This window comes from Saimiri boliviensis, chromosome 3 (genome assembly GCF_048565385.1).
Source record: "Saimiri boliviensis isolate mSaiBol1 chromosome 3, mSaiBol1.pri, whole genome shotgun sequence".
Classification (NCBI taxonomy): Eukaryota; Metazoa; Chordata; class Mammalia; order Primates; family Cebidae; genus Saimiri; species Saimiri boliviensis.
Genome location: NC_133451.1, coordinates 137,085,929 through 137,099,904, shown reverse-complemented (window position 1 = coordinate 137,099,904; position 13,976 = coordinate 137,085,929). Strand labels below are relative to the sequence as shown.

Genomic DNA, 13,976 nt, shown 5'->3' with positions numbered 1-13,976 from the left:
ATATTATCGCCTGCATTTTTTCAGTTAAGTTTATCCCTGGGTAGTTTACGTTTGTGCTGCCTTTATGATATTACCAATGTTGATGAGTGCTAACGAATGGCTTTTTTAGCATAGCAGATAAGAGTCTTGGGTCATTGGCCCAAGTCTGAATCAGGGTTCACTTTCCTGCCCTATGACATTGGGCAAATTAACCTTTCTTAGCCAGAGTGATCTGATCTCATCTCATCTGCAAAACATACATAATGATACCATGAGCTTTATTGTTTTGTAAATAATAAATGAGAAAATGCAGGTAAAATACCATACTCCAGGCCTGACACACAGACACATGAATGAATGTTAGTAATCCTTATTTTGCAGGTTTTACAGTAAGTAGCCAGTGTTTGCTGGTAAAACACTAGCATGAATATTGTTTCAGATACCCAAAGACTTTCAGCAACCATCTTCCAAAACAAGCTTTGCATTTCTAAGGAGAAGCATTTTGAAGGCTCAGCATGGGACACTGTCCAAAAACAAGAAATTATTTAACTTAAAGCAACAAAGAGGAAAAGCAGCTCAAGGTATGGTGCCCACTGCCACAGCTCTGTGGACCATGAGATATTGACAAGCACTGTCAAACAGGATACAAGTTGCCTCACCTCTGGGCCATCAGGCCACTCATAGAGTGTAGCAACTCGTACTTGTGGTGGAATGGACTTAAGGCGTGTTGGTAAATCAGCAAGCTGGGACCTGGCCCACCCCTGAGCCTGGAGGCATTCTCTTCCAAACACTCATTCCTTTATTTAGTTAGATATGTTTCCTGTTGTCTTTTTGGCTATTTATTATCTCTGTGAAATCATCAAATAAACCCAGACATTTTTAACTCTGAAAAATCCTAGAGTTCCATGTTAAAAAGATCCTAGCAAACTGTCACAGAATTGCAACAAATCAAATGAGTCGTCCCTTTTCAATCCTTTAGTCTGAAAGCAGTTTTAGTAACTTATATACGATGCTAACGTTAGTGAGCAATTTTTCTAGGAACGTTAGATATTTTAAGAATGTGGGGCAAGTGTGGTGGCTCATGCCTGCAATCCTAGTAACTTGGGAGGCAGGGGCATTGGAGCCTCAAGGACCACTTGAGCTTATGAGTTCGAGACCAGCCTGGGGAAGATAGTGAGACATTGTCTCTACAAAAAATTTTACAATTAGCTGGGCTTGGTGGCTTGTGTCAGTAGTCTCAGCTATTAGGTTGGTGCAAAAGTAATCATGATTTTTGCCATTAAAATAATGGCAAGAACAGTGATTACTTTTGTACCAACCTTATACCTTATATTTGTGGGGGCTGAGGTGGTAGGGTTCCCTAAGACTGGAAAAGTGGAGGCTGTAGTGAGCTGAGATCACACCACTGCACTCTAGCCTGGGCAAAAGAGTGAGGCCTGATCTCAAAAAAAAAAAAAAAAAAAGAATGTGGAACACCTTTCCCAAAAGCCTGTGTAGTAACAGACTGACAAATGAAACCAAATGTAATTGATTAAAAAGCATCATTGTATCATTTTCTTTAAGAAGGCATGCAATGGGCATGCTACCAGTTAAATAAAGACAGATGCAACTGTAATACCTTGTTTCATAACTGCCCCTTTGTTGCAGTCAGGCTTAGATAAGTCATCTTTGTTCTCCTGACCAGTCTATCTTGTAACAATCCCTTGTTATGACCACAGCTCATGTACTCTGTCTCCAAAGATGGCAATAAACCTACCTTAAACCTTTCTTGTGTTATGATGCTCTCTAACTCATTTTTTGGGGAAGTGCAGAGATCAGTTTAGCACAGAGTCACATAGCAATTCGATCAGGCTCCCGTTTTCTTCATCAAGAGAATGTCCTTTCTCCTTCCTGCAAGAGGCCTGGTCTCAGGTGGAATGATTGAGCTAATGTATCTGGCTAACATCAGAGGCAAGCCTAGACATGCGCATAGATCATGCCCACGTTGTAGACATAATCTGGGCCACTATTCAAGCAATGCTGTGGTTTTTAAAAGTTAGTACATCTTCCCTCGTCCAACACATACATGCACACACACACGGGCACATGCATCTGTGTTTTAAGAATATTATTTGAGGTTTTCATCCTGCAGGATTATAAACTGTTACTTTGTATCCCTTAAAATACCAAGCTCAGATTTTAGGGAAACTGACATTTAACACTTGAATTACGGATGATTCCTGACGTACAATGGTTGACTTACAAATTTTTGACTTTACAATGAAGCAAAAGTGATGGCATTCACTTCACTCCTTGTCTTATGATGAGGCTATCTCTAGATAAACTCATTGTAATTTGAAAATATTGTGCATTTTTGACATGATTTTTTTTTCTTTTTTTTTTTTTACTTACAGTATGTCTATCAGGACCCACTGTAAGTCACTCCATTTTAAGTCAAGGAGGATCTATATACTTTTTTTTTTGAGACAAAGTCTTGCTCTTGTTACCCAGGCTGGAGTGCAATGGCGCCATCTCAGCTCACTGCAACCTCCGCCTCCCAGGTTCAAGCAGTTCTCCTGCTTCAGCCTCCCAAGTAGCTGGGATTACAGGTACCTGCTACCATGCCCAGCTAATTTTTGTATTTTTAGTAGAGAGGGGGTTTCACCATATTAGCCAGACTGGGCTCGAACTCCTGACTTCATATGATGCACCCTCCTTGGCCTCTCAAAGTGCTGGGATTACAGGCATGAGCCACCATGCCCAGCCAGATCTATGTACTTTTAAATGACTTTGAGGGACTAAAGAAGAAAAGAGGAAATAAGCCTCAAAACAAAGAAAAAAAGTGGTCACAAAGATTTACTTGAGCAGAGAGGCCAAAAAGAAGTTTACACAAAACTGCTGTTTTCTTCCAATTGATGGTTAAGCATTGCCAGTGACCGTGCTGCGTGACAGACACATCATTTACCCGGTATCTCCTAGATTAGCCTCCTGGTGGCTGGCTTTCTTGCAGCGGAGTGTTCTTCTTTTTCTAGTCCATAATTTGTCTTTTAATTTATGAAATATCTCTTATTTTAACAAAATAATAAAAGAAAATAAAAAAGCACTTGTAAAAGAAAACTGTTCTCTAGATTGAACTTTATCAGATACAAACCTGCCATGTGAACTTGAACAAGTCACTTAACGTCTCTGAGTTCTAAGTTTACTCAAATTATTTTATTTTTAACTGATTGTTTTGACATGATGTAGACCGTGTTGGGCACATAATAAGTGCTCAATAAATGTCTTTTTAAAACTGCATCAAAAATTATACTTTCTCAAAAAATGACAAAGAGAAGGGATGAAACAGGAAAAAACCCACATAAAGTTCTCTATTACACTAACCTAAATTTTTCCGGAAAAATAGTGCAGTGGCTCATTTGTATAATGACATTGAGCTCAGAAACATAAATCATAAAATAAACTGCAGGATTATTGTAATTTAAGAATAGGTATACTGTCACTCTCTCCTAGTTCATTTCTTAGATAATTATGTAGGCATCTAGCATAAAAAAAAATGTGATATAAATGTCTTGCTATTGCTGTAATCATTACTTATTTAATTTTTTTGAGGTGGAGTCTCACTTCGTCACCCAGGCTGGAGTGCAGTGCTGCCATCTCACCTCACTGTAACCTCCACCTCCTGGGTTCAAGTGATTCTCCTGCTTCAGCCTCCCAAGTAGCTGGGATTACAGGCACGCACCACCACGCCTGGCTAATGTTTTGTATTTTTAGTAGAGATAGGGTTTCACCATGTTAGCCAGGATGGTCTTGACCTCCTGATCTCATGATCTGCCCGCCTCGGCCTCCCAAAGTGCTGGGATTATAGGCGTGAGCCATCGCGCCAGGCCCTATGACTGTGTTTTCAAAATTATAAATCCACTTTAGTAGAATCAAACCTAATTCTTTCCCTATGTTGTTGCTCAATGTAAAGACATTCCTGTGGTCAAGAGATTAAGAGGAAAGAAGGCACGGATTTGGCTAACATTTGCGATTCCTTGTCTGTGGTTATTCACCTAAGGTTGCAGAGACAGAAACACCAAGCTTTCAGGAAACTGCTTAACTACAAATCCCTCCGGAAGAAGGAAGAGGCTGGCTTGATTGGAAGATTCCTGATAAAAGGGACCCTTTCTTGTTTGCACCACTATCTAGTGGCATTTGGGAGGGTGTTGTGAGGGTGGGGTTAGACAATAATAGAGTATGTTTTCTATACAGAAGTTCAAACAATAATAAAACCAACCAAAAGGATCTGTTTTCTGTCCTCACCATGTGTTGGCAATGCTTAACGAGGTCAGGGATGAAATTCTCTTAAACTTGAGGGCAGATCCCACCTAGCACCCCCCTCCCACTGACACTATTCCCCTGTGCAGTGCCAGTCACATGGCAGGGATGAATCACAGAAAAGATGCTAAGATAGAAAATAAGACTATGAAAGACTCCCTTCCACGATTCCTTTGCTGCTTTTCCTATTTTTTTTTTTTTTTTTAACATGAAACCATAGTGTCAACTTCCCATAGTATTTCATACGTCTCTCTGGTCCTTATTAAAATCATGTGCTATCTTTTGGTTTCCTTAGCTCAGGAAGAATATTCATTCAATGAGGATGGTGGAAGATAACGAACAAGGAGGAGGCCAATGAGACATGGATAAAGTTCTGAAAGACCTGAGATGATGAACCCTCACAAGAGAAGGTTGAAGAGCTGAAGTCTTTGCTCACAATGTGGAATATATTAAGTGTAAGATGATTATCAGATTGACTTCCTTTTCCCAGAAGCATGGTGGACTTAGGTTCTATGGACTTAATATGTAACAGAGGGTCTATGTCAGGGATGTCTTTCTAGCATCAAGGAAAGTAAAACCCTGTAAATGAATTCCAGAAGTCTTCATTTATCAGGAGAATGGAGAAGTGTGTTTTCCACTAAATTCAATTTTTAATGGCTGTCACATACTTTGTGAAGCATTAAATTCACATGTGTACTATTTCAATGACAGAGGAAGAATCAGGCACAAGGTAAAAGCCAATGGAAAACTCTGGGTGATAATGGTGTGTCTATGTAGGTTTATTGATCATAACAAATGTATCAGTCTAATGAGGGACATTGATTATGGGGGAGGTTGTGCATGTGTGAGGGCAGAGGGTATATTGGAACTCTAGTTTCTGCTCAATTTTGCTGTGAACCTAAAACTGCCCTAAAAATCATCTTTTAAGATGCCAGTGTGGGAGGGGGAAGAACTGTTGCTACTGCATAAAAATAATTAGTTTCACTTGCCTGGTGCTTTAAAACTTACCTACCGCTGGGCACAGTGTCTCACGCCTGGAATCTCAAAACTTGGGAAACTGAGGTGGGTTGATCACCTAAGGTCAGGAGTTCGAGACCAACCTGACCAATGTGGTGAAACCCTCTTTCTACTAAAAATACAAAATTAGCCAGGCTTGGTTAATTTTGTCTGGCTAATTTTTGTATTTTTAGTAGAGTAAACTTTGTATTTTTAGTTTCACCATGCTGGCCAGGCTGGTCTCAAACTCCTGACCTCAGGTGATCCACTCGCCTCAGCTTCCCAAAGTGCTGGAGTTACAGGTGTGAGCCACTGTGCCTGGCCAAAAATCAGTTTTTTTTTTTTTTGTTTTTTGTTTTTTTTTTTTTGAGCCAGAGTCTCACTCTGTCTTCCAGGCTGGAGTTCAGTGGTGCAATCTCAGCTCACTGCAACCTCCGCCTCCCAGGTTCAAGCAATTATCTGCCTCAGCCTCCCGAGTAGCTGGGATTACAGGCACCCACCACCAGGCCTAGGTAATTTTTGTGTTTTTAGTAGAGACAGGGTTTCACCATCCTGGCCAAGCTGGTCTTGAACTCCTGACCCTGTGATCCACCCACCTTGACCTCCCAAAGTGCTGAGATTATGGCATGAGACACCAAGCCTGGCCCAAAAATCTAATTTTTTTTTTTTTTTTTTGTGTGTGTGTGTGTGTGAGACGGAGTTTCGCTCTTGTTACCCAGGCTGGAGTGCAATGGCACAATCTCGGCTCACTGCAACCTCCGCCAGTAATGCCAACTATTTGGGAGGCTAAGGCAGGAGAACTACTTGAACCCAGGAGGAAGAGGTTGCATGAGCTAAGATCTCACCATTGCACTCCAGCATGGGTAACGAGAGTGAAACTCCATCTCAAAAATAAAAATAAAAACAAAAATAAAACCTAGCTAGTGGTTTCATTCTCTTATATCATCCTGTGAAACTAGAAGGACAGATGTTCTTATTTCCATTTTTCAAGACAAATAAATTAAAACTCAAAGAGCTAAAGTGACTTGTTTTAGTCTAAAGAACAAACGAGCATTCAAATTAGGTCTGAAAATAAGTCTTCTAAGTCCAATGATCCACGAAGGCACTTTCCACCTGTATCTCTAACAATTCACAAGCTTATAGTGAAAAAAGAAATCTTATTTTTGTCCCAGGGTAGATACTCAAAATAAACATTTTATGGATTATCAATGTGATTAAAACATCAAGATAGGAAAAAGAAATGTATACAAGATCATGACAGAAAAGAAAGCTCATCCAAACTTTAAGGTGCTAATATCCTTTTAAAAACTCCTGACTGGGCCAGGTGCAGTGGCTCACTCCTGCAATCCCAACACTTTGGGAGGCCAAGGCAGGAGGATTGCTTGAGCCCAAAACTTTGAAAGCAGCCTGGGCAACATAAGGAGACTCTGTGTCCACAATTAAGTAAAAGAAAATTAGCCAGGCATGGTGGACAAACCTGTGGTCCCAACTACTTGGGAGGCTAAGTTGGGAGAATCGCTTAGGCCCAGGAGGTTGAGGCTGCAGTGAGCCGTGATCATACCACTGCACTCCAGCCTAGACAACAGAACGAGACTCTGTCTCAAAACAAAACACCAAAAAACTCCAGAGTGATAAGTGGACTATTCTGAAATCACCAACATTAATTGGTCTATGCCAGCAATGAAGGAGAACTGAGTCTCATAGTAGATCAAACCAATTCCTGGTTTCCCAGGATTGGTAGGTCCAGAAAGAAACCACTAGGGAACACTAGAAGAAAAATAATGCTTCATCCACTAAAACGGATGTGGCTGGGTCTTAGGATACAGGCTTCTTAGCCCAAAAGGCAGAGAGTTTCAGTACATCAGTTTTAACTTCCTAATAATGATAATAGTCATAACCAGCGCTTGTTGAGAACTTACTTTATGCTGAGCTTTGGTCTAAATGCATTGCACTTTTCTTAGATTTTTTTAGTGAATAAAAAATTCACTTTGCAATATCATAATAACCTTTGAAGTAATCAGAACATGCCCAGTGGCACAAGGATCTGGGATTTGCCATTCTTGGTTCTCAAATGCTGGTGCTGGCATCACTGAGAGGGCATAAAGTGAAGGCCTGGCAGTCATCCTGTGAGTGCCAGACAGCTCTGGACCCACAGAGGAATGTAGACATTTCCTTTTAAAACAATAATTTAATATAAAGCAGTTATGTAAAAGCTCTAGCAAATTTTTTCATTATTTCAAAAATCTGATTTTTTTTTAAAGATGGAGTTTCGCTTTTGTTGCCCCGGCTGGAGTGCAATGGTGCAATCTCGGCTCACTGCAACCCCCACCGCCTACCTCCCAGGTTCAAACAATTCTCCTGCCTCAGCCTTCCAAGTAGCTGGGATTAGAGGCACCTGACACCATGTCTGGCTAATTTTTGTATTTTTAGTAGAGTAAACTTTGTATTTTTAGTTTCACCATGCTGGCCAGGCTGGTCTCAAACTCCTGACCTCAGGTGATCCACTCGCCTCAGCTTCCCAAAGTGCTGGAGTTACAGGTGTGAGCCACCGTGCCTGGCCAAAAATCTGGGGGTTTTTTTGTTTTGTTTTTTGTTTTTTTCTTGAGCCAGAGTCTGAATCTGTCTTCCAGGCTGGCTGGAGTTCAGTGGTGCAATCTCAGCTCACTGCAGTCTCTGCCTCCCAGGTTCAAGCAATTATCTGCCTCAGCCTCCCGAGTAGCTGGGATTACAGGCACCCACCACCAGGCCTGAGTAATTTTTGTATTTTTAGTAGAGACAGGGTTTCACCATCTTGGCCAAGCTAGTCTTGAACTCCTGACCTTGTGATCCACCCGCCTTGACCTCCCAAAGTGCTGAGATTATAGGCATGAGCCACCAAGCCCGGCCCAAAAATCTAATTTTTAAGAAGCTTTCACTGCCATACAGTTCTGTAATGTTAAGCTTCTTCCATGTTGCCAACAATTTCAAAGAGCAAAAGGTAGGTATGTAAAAAACCACTGATAGTGGTTTTTGGCATGCTGAGGGTGCTCATCAGTGATAGAATAAGATATTTAAGATATTTATGGAGTTTTAGTGGTGATCTCAGCCCTATACCAGACATATATAGTTACACATTTCAAGGTAAGGTCAAAACATGGGGAAAATATTCCTTTGTTATATTCCCCTGGCATTTTGTTTTCTTCCACCTGCTTGTTAATATCTAGAATCTCTCTCTCTCTCTCTCTCTCTCTCTCTCTCTCTCTCTCTCTCTCTCTCCCTCTCCCTCTCCCTCTCCCTCTCTCTCTCCTTTTTAGAGACAGAGTCTTGCTCTCACTCATTGCCCAGGCTGGAATGCAGTGGCACAACTGTAGCTCACTGCAAGCCTGAACTCCTGGGTTCAAGCAATCCTCTCACCTAAGCCTCTCAAGTAGTTGGACTACAGGCAAGCACCACCAAGCATGGCCTGGACTCTCTTTTAAATAGGATCGAATCCTTTCTGAACTGGCAAAGAATATTAACATGGAAATACCTAGGGCAGTGATATTGACCTAAATCTACAGTAGGTATAGACTTTGGCATCAGAGCTGAGGTTTGTCTGAGTAAGGCCGTGGTGTTGTGATGTGAGGAGACATTTAGGATGGTGAATTGTTAGGTAAGGTTTAGGGAAGAGATGTAGAAAAAGGGTCCAAAGATAAACATCTGACTGCCCCAACCCCTGCCTAATAATCAGTATTCTCTTGCAATGCTCAGGCTTCGGGGATTGTCCAATGATGGATGATTGCAGTCTGGAAGCATTTAAGATGACTGGCACCAGACCTCTGGTGAACAATGCGGGGAGAGTATTTATCCTGCCTGCAGGTTTATCCCATTTATTCCAACAGAAGTGGAATATCTCAGGCATAGGCTCGAGTTCTCTTCTCTCTGGGTATCCATGAGTGATTGCTGCCAACAGCTTGCTACCTCCAAGATCACAGCTGAGCTCTGCAGAGCAAGTCCCAATCTGCTGAATCATTAATTCTTTTTCCCGACAACATGTCCCATGTCGTGACAAAACAATTCTCTAATCAAAACACCCCAAACGTGGTCATTTCTATCCTCACAAAAGAAAATACAATTTAAATGAGATCGTGGAGTAGTAAACTATACCCAAACCCCAGTGCACTAAAATTTTCTATCAAGCAGAGCCACCTAGCGGTAAAAATGGAACATTTTTTAAAATTCCCATTTATTTTCTCCCTCTAGTTTATAGTTAGTGACCCACTTTAAAACGGTCACCTCCATCTGTTTTCCTTACTAAACATCTATTTATCCAAGGTAAACAAACCTATGGTTTGTCATAATTGGAAAGTTTTACGACTAAAACAGAGGCCAAGGCAACAGTGTCTCTTTAGAAGGGCAAGAAAATGTCAAAACTAATTTATTTCTAAAGATAAAGAGCCCTAGGATATTTACTTCATAGCCTTCTATTTTCTGTAACTCACACTACCTCTTCTCCACACTATGTACATATACACCCGTGTAAATTGTCGCATACAATTTACAGGAATGAAGAAGACAAGGAAAAAGTGCTCCACCGTGGCTCCCAATCCCCTTCCTGCCAGATACATGCAATCTGTGGTAGAAATGAGAAGTACCTTGGGTTGTGATTTGATTCCTTTTCTTCCTTCAAGGTAGGTAAACATTCATAGTCAGCTAGGACAAAATAAAAGCAAACTCACTGTTAATTACTGAAATTCTATTTTCTATCCACAAACCTGATACAGCTAAATACCGTAGTTCTGTGACCTGTGTGGTTACATGTGCAAAAATGGCCTCACCAAGGAGTGATAGTGGCGAAAAGATTAATGATGGCAAAGCCCTTGAAATGGAGAAAGCACTAATAACACAGATACAAAACCTCGATGTGCCTCTGCCCCCGGAAAGGACACAGTTCATCACTGCTTGGTTATTCTGTCCTTGTGGCACCCTGGTGCTCCAAAAGCTAGAATCTGCATGCCTCAGGATAGACACTGGAATAAGATGACTTCGCCTGAGGTTCTCATGTGTCTGCAGAATGATTCCCATCAGATTGCATAGTAGAAAAGAATTGGGTAACATGGGAAAACAACCAATCATCTTATGGTCGTAAGTTCTTTTCTATTACACCACTCATTATTTTTAAGGGCAAAAACGTGATTTGAGTCTATCACCTATGTGTCAAAATCACTCAGCTCTAGTTGTCAAATAGAAATGCCTTTCCCAGTTTTCTGGTTTTAGTGAGTATGTCAGAACCATGATTTTATGTTACACAAAATCTCTAGCACAAAACCTAATACATCATCATAGTAAGAAGAGATTGCCTTTATGTGGTGAATTTTTTTCTTCTACTTTTTTTTCTTTTGCATTTGTCAAGTTCTACTATGTATGCATATTACTTTAGCAACTGAAAACAACAAAATGAGATTCCTGACCTCAATGACCTGCCCCATCTTCGAACAGAATGGCTTTACAGAGTCATTCTTTCCTCAATATGAAAAACTGTTAGAAATTGTACAAGTTATCTGAGTGGTTCTTTTTTGAAATCATATCGTGATAGGCCTCTGGTAGTAGTAATTCTTATAACCAGTCTCTGAATTTAGAATTCTACTATACAGTGTTGAATTTGACAGACCCTAGGGTATTTTTTAAAGATAAAGGGTAAAAAAAAAAAAAAAAAAAAAAAAGCAAATTATATGATAATGCTGGGGTATATTAATTTAATATAAGTAGTAAAAATAATTTATTAATTTGTAAAAGAAATTTAAAAAAAGAAAAAACAGCTGCCATCATTTAAAAGTCCCATTATTGATTTACTAAAAAATAAGGAACATACACTTCCATTACTGCCAGATATCAATTGGAAATTTTTATATGTGGTACGTATATCACCATCTATATGACGAGGTCCAATAGAGCATTCTAAAGTGACAGAAACGTTCTAGATTCACACTGTTCATTTAGTAGCCATTGGCTACTAAAGCCTCAGCATGTGGCTACTTAAGCCTAATTTTAAATTTTATCTAGTTTAAATTAATTTAAATTTAAGTAGCCACATTTGGTGAGTATCTATTACGTCAGACGGCACAAATCTATGGATACTATGTTTGATAAAGTTTTACATCCAGAGTCAGTTCAAAATTATAGATCTCTAAATTCTGTAATGTATAAGGTAATACCAGATGCCAACTTTTTCCAGATAATTTGGTTTCAGAGATTTCCTTTCTTGAATAAAAGACCATTTTCTGCTTCAAAAAGACCATTTCAACAACTTGTACAGAAATGAAAACAAGTGGCAACAATTGAGCTGAATATTAAGTATTGTCAGACCCAGTTTACTATCTGCATGCGCCAGATCCAGTGTGGGATTGGGCTCTGTCTCACTCCAGGCCTTATTGAGATTTTTTTTTTTTTTTTTTTTTTTTGAGACGGAGTTTCGCTCTTGTTACCCAGGCTGGAGTGCAATGGCGCGATCTCGGCTCACCGCAACCTCCGCCTCCTGGGGTCAGGCAATTCTCCTGCCTCAGCCTCCTAAGTAGCTGGGATTACAGGCATGCGCCACCATGCCCAGCTAATTTTTTGTATTTTTAGTAGAGACGGGGTTTCACCATGTTGACCAGGATGGTCTCGATCTCTCAACCTCGTGATCCACCTGCCTCCGCCTCCCAAAGTGCTGGGATTACAGGCTTGAGCCACCGCGCCCGGCTCTATTGAGATATTTATAAAGCTATTGCAGCTTTCTGTTACTAGAGAGGAAAGAAGAAACAACTTTAGGTTACCACATACCATTTCTATTCATGCTGTTCATCCATTTATCAAGCTCTTCCATTTCAATTTCCATAACAGAGGGTGTATCTTCCTCAAAAATAGGCCTAGAAATAGAGAGCAAAGGCTTGTTGGAAAGAAATGTGAAATGTGCCTAATTTCATTTGGAAAGAGACTAGAATATTGAACCTGAGGACAATGAAGTTGATTTAGTGCCCTATTCTCTAACAAAGCCTGGGGGCTTGCCCTTTTCCAGGCAATCAAACTTTAATAGGAAGAAAGACTACCACGAAAACAAACATCCATCCATCATTGGTCCAAAAGTGGGTGCCCACAGGCCCAGCAAGTGGACTAAAAAGGGAACCCAGGAGACTGACCGCTCCCCTCAAGGTGCAAAGTCAAATCTGCAAGCCTCCCAGGGTGAGGCCCTTCCGGGGAGGTGTCACATTTAGCATTTTAACCTTGCTTAATTTCACTTCCTCTTCCTTGGGGTTTTTTGATCAGCGCCTCAGGTCAAGAGGCCACTCACTGTCAATAGGCTGCAGTTATCACCTGTCCCTTCAATTCCCAGGCTTTTCTCTCTTGGAGAAATGGAGCTCATTGCAGAAGTTCAAAGTGCATAGTCAGGGAACAGAGCCCCTGGTTAGTGGAGATGGGGTTGGGAAAGGAGGGACCCCAGCTCTGAAAGCTGCGTAGGCAGTACACTGTGCAGAGGAAGCAGCAGTTTCTAAACCAGGAGGCTGCTTGGAAGATGGGGAGGGTATGGCATCACCCCAGAACACGCTTCTGGGTGGAGGCTTGTTTTTTTCTCCCACCCCTCCTTCCCTCCCTCCTCTCCCTTCCTCCTGCTCCTCCCATTCTTCCCTTCTTCCACCTCTCTCTCCCATCCCCGGGGGTTCTTGCTGTGCAAACTAATGCTTCTACCAGGCTCTCCTGCTCAATACCGGCTTAAGTATCTTTCCTGGTGATAAAATTTCTAATCAGAATAAATGAACCGACGTCCTTGAAATACAGCCAGGGATAGACTATTTACTATGCACTTGAAATTGGTAGTAGTCAGGATTCTTTTTTCTGAATGTAGGACATCGAAATAAAGCAGATGTCATGCTGTCCTTGCCCAAATCACACTCACACGCTGGATTGGGTTTGGGGATGCCAGCACATTCGCCCCTTCCCTGCCAGTGATCTCCTGCCCGGCCTGGGAAGCAGGAGAGCCCACAAAGTGTCAGAACAAAAACAACTGAAAAGCCAGCTGCCCACCAATCTCCTCCTCGCCCTGTTGCTGTTCACACCCCAGTTGGATCAGAAGCAGCAGGGAAAACTTACACTTTCAGGTTTTCACTTCCCAGTTCATCTAAAAAGAAATGAACATAAAGGTCATGTTAGTTTTGTTCTTCTGTAACAACTTTTAATTTCAACCACAGCTGATGGCTCCTTTACAAAGAGCGAAATGACACTAAGTAACATTTTTAAAGGAGCGATCATTAACTTAGAGTCAAACAAGTGCAGATTGCCACATTCAAAAGAGGCCCTAATCCGTGGGAAATCTGCTTTCTTTAAGATGTGGATGGTCTGCCGAGAACGCTCACTTCAGATCAGATGTTCATCTGTATTTTTTACATCCATGGGAAGAGGAAAACAGTGGTAAGGGAAGGCAAGGGAGGGTGAAACGAGAGCTTGCTTCTCTGCCCCCTTCAGTAAAACGCCCCAGATCTAAAGGTTGCTGCTTCATCTCCTGTGACACCCCATGCTGATCACTGCGGCACTGTGCTTTAGTCATGCTGGAGGATCTGGGCTCTTCCATCAAGGGCTCCCCTTGGAATTTTCCTTTTACCCCTGCTGTTTGCATGGCTGGATCCCTCACATCCTCAGGGTCCCAGCTTAAATACTCTTTCCTCAGGGAGGCCTTCCCCACCTCCTCTATAGAAAGCAGGGCGCATCTTTCC

The 13,976-nt window shown here is 41.4% G+C and overlaps 1 protein-coding gene across 2 annotated transcripts in view; it reads right to left on the bottom strand.

Annotated features, from left to right (window-relative positions):
* The window catches only part of TMEM154 (transmembrane protein 154), a 59,878-nt gene that overhangs the window by 9,857 nt on the left and 36,045 nt on the right, over nt 1–13,976 (bottom strand). For both annotated transcript variants that reach the window (XM_003927972.4, XM_074396820.1), the window contains 3 exons: nt 13,357–13,384; nt 12,052–12,137; nt 9,885–9,942 (listed from right to left, as the gene is read on the bottom strand). In XM_003927972.4, coding sequence (XP_003928021.1) covers nt 9,885–9,942; nt 12,052–12,137; nt 13,357–13,384 — 172 coding nt within the window. The remainder of the gene's footprint in view (nt 1–9,884; nt 9,943–12,051; nt 12,138–13,356; nt 13,385–13,976) is intronic.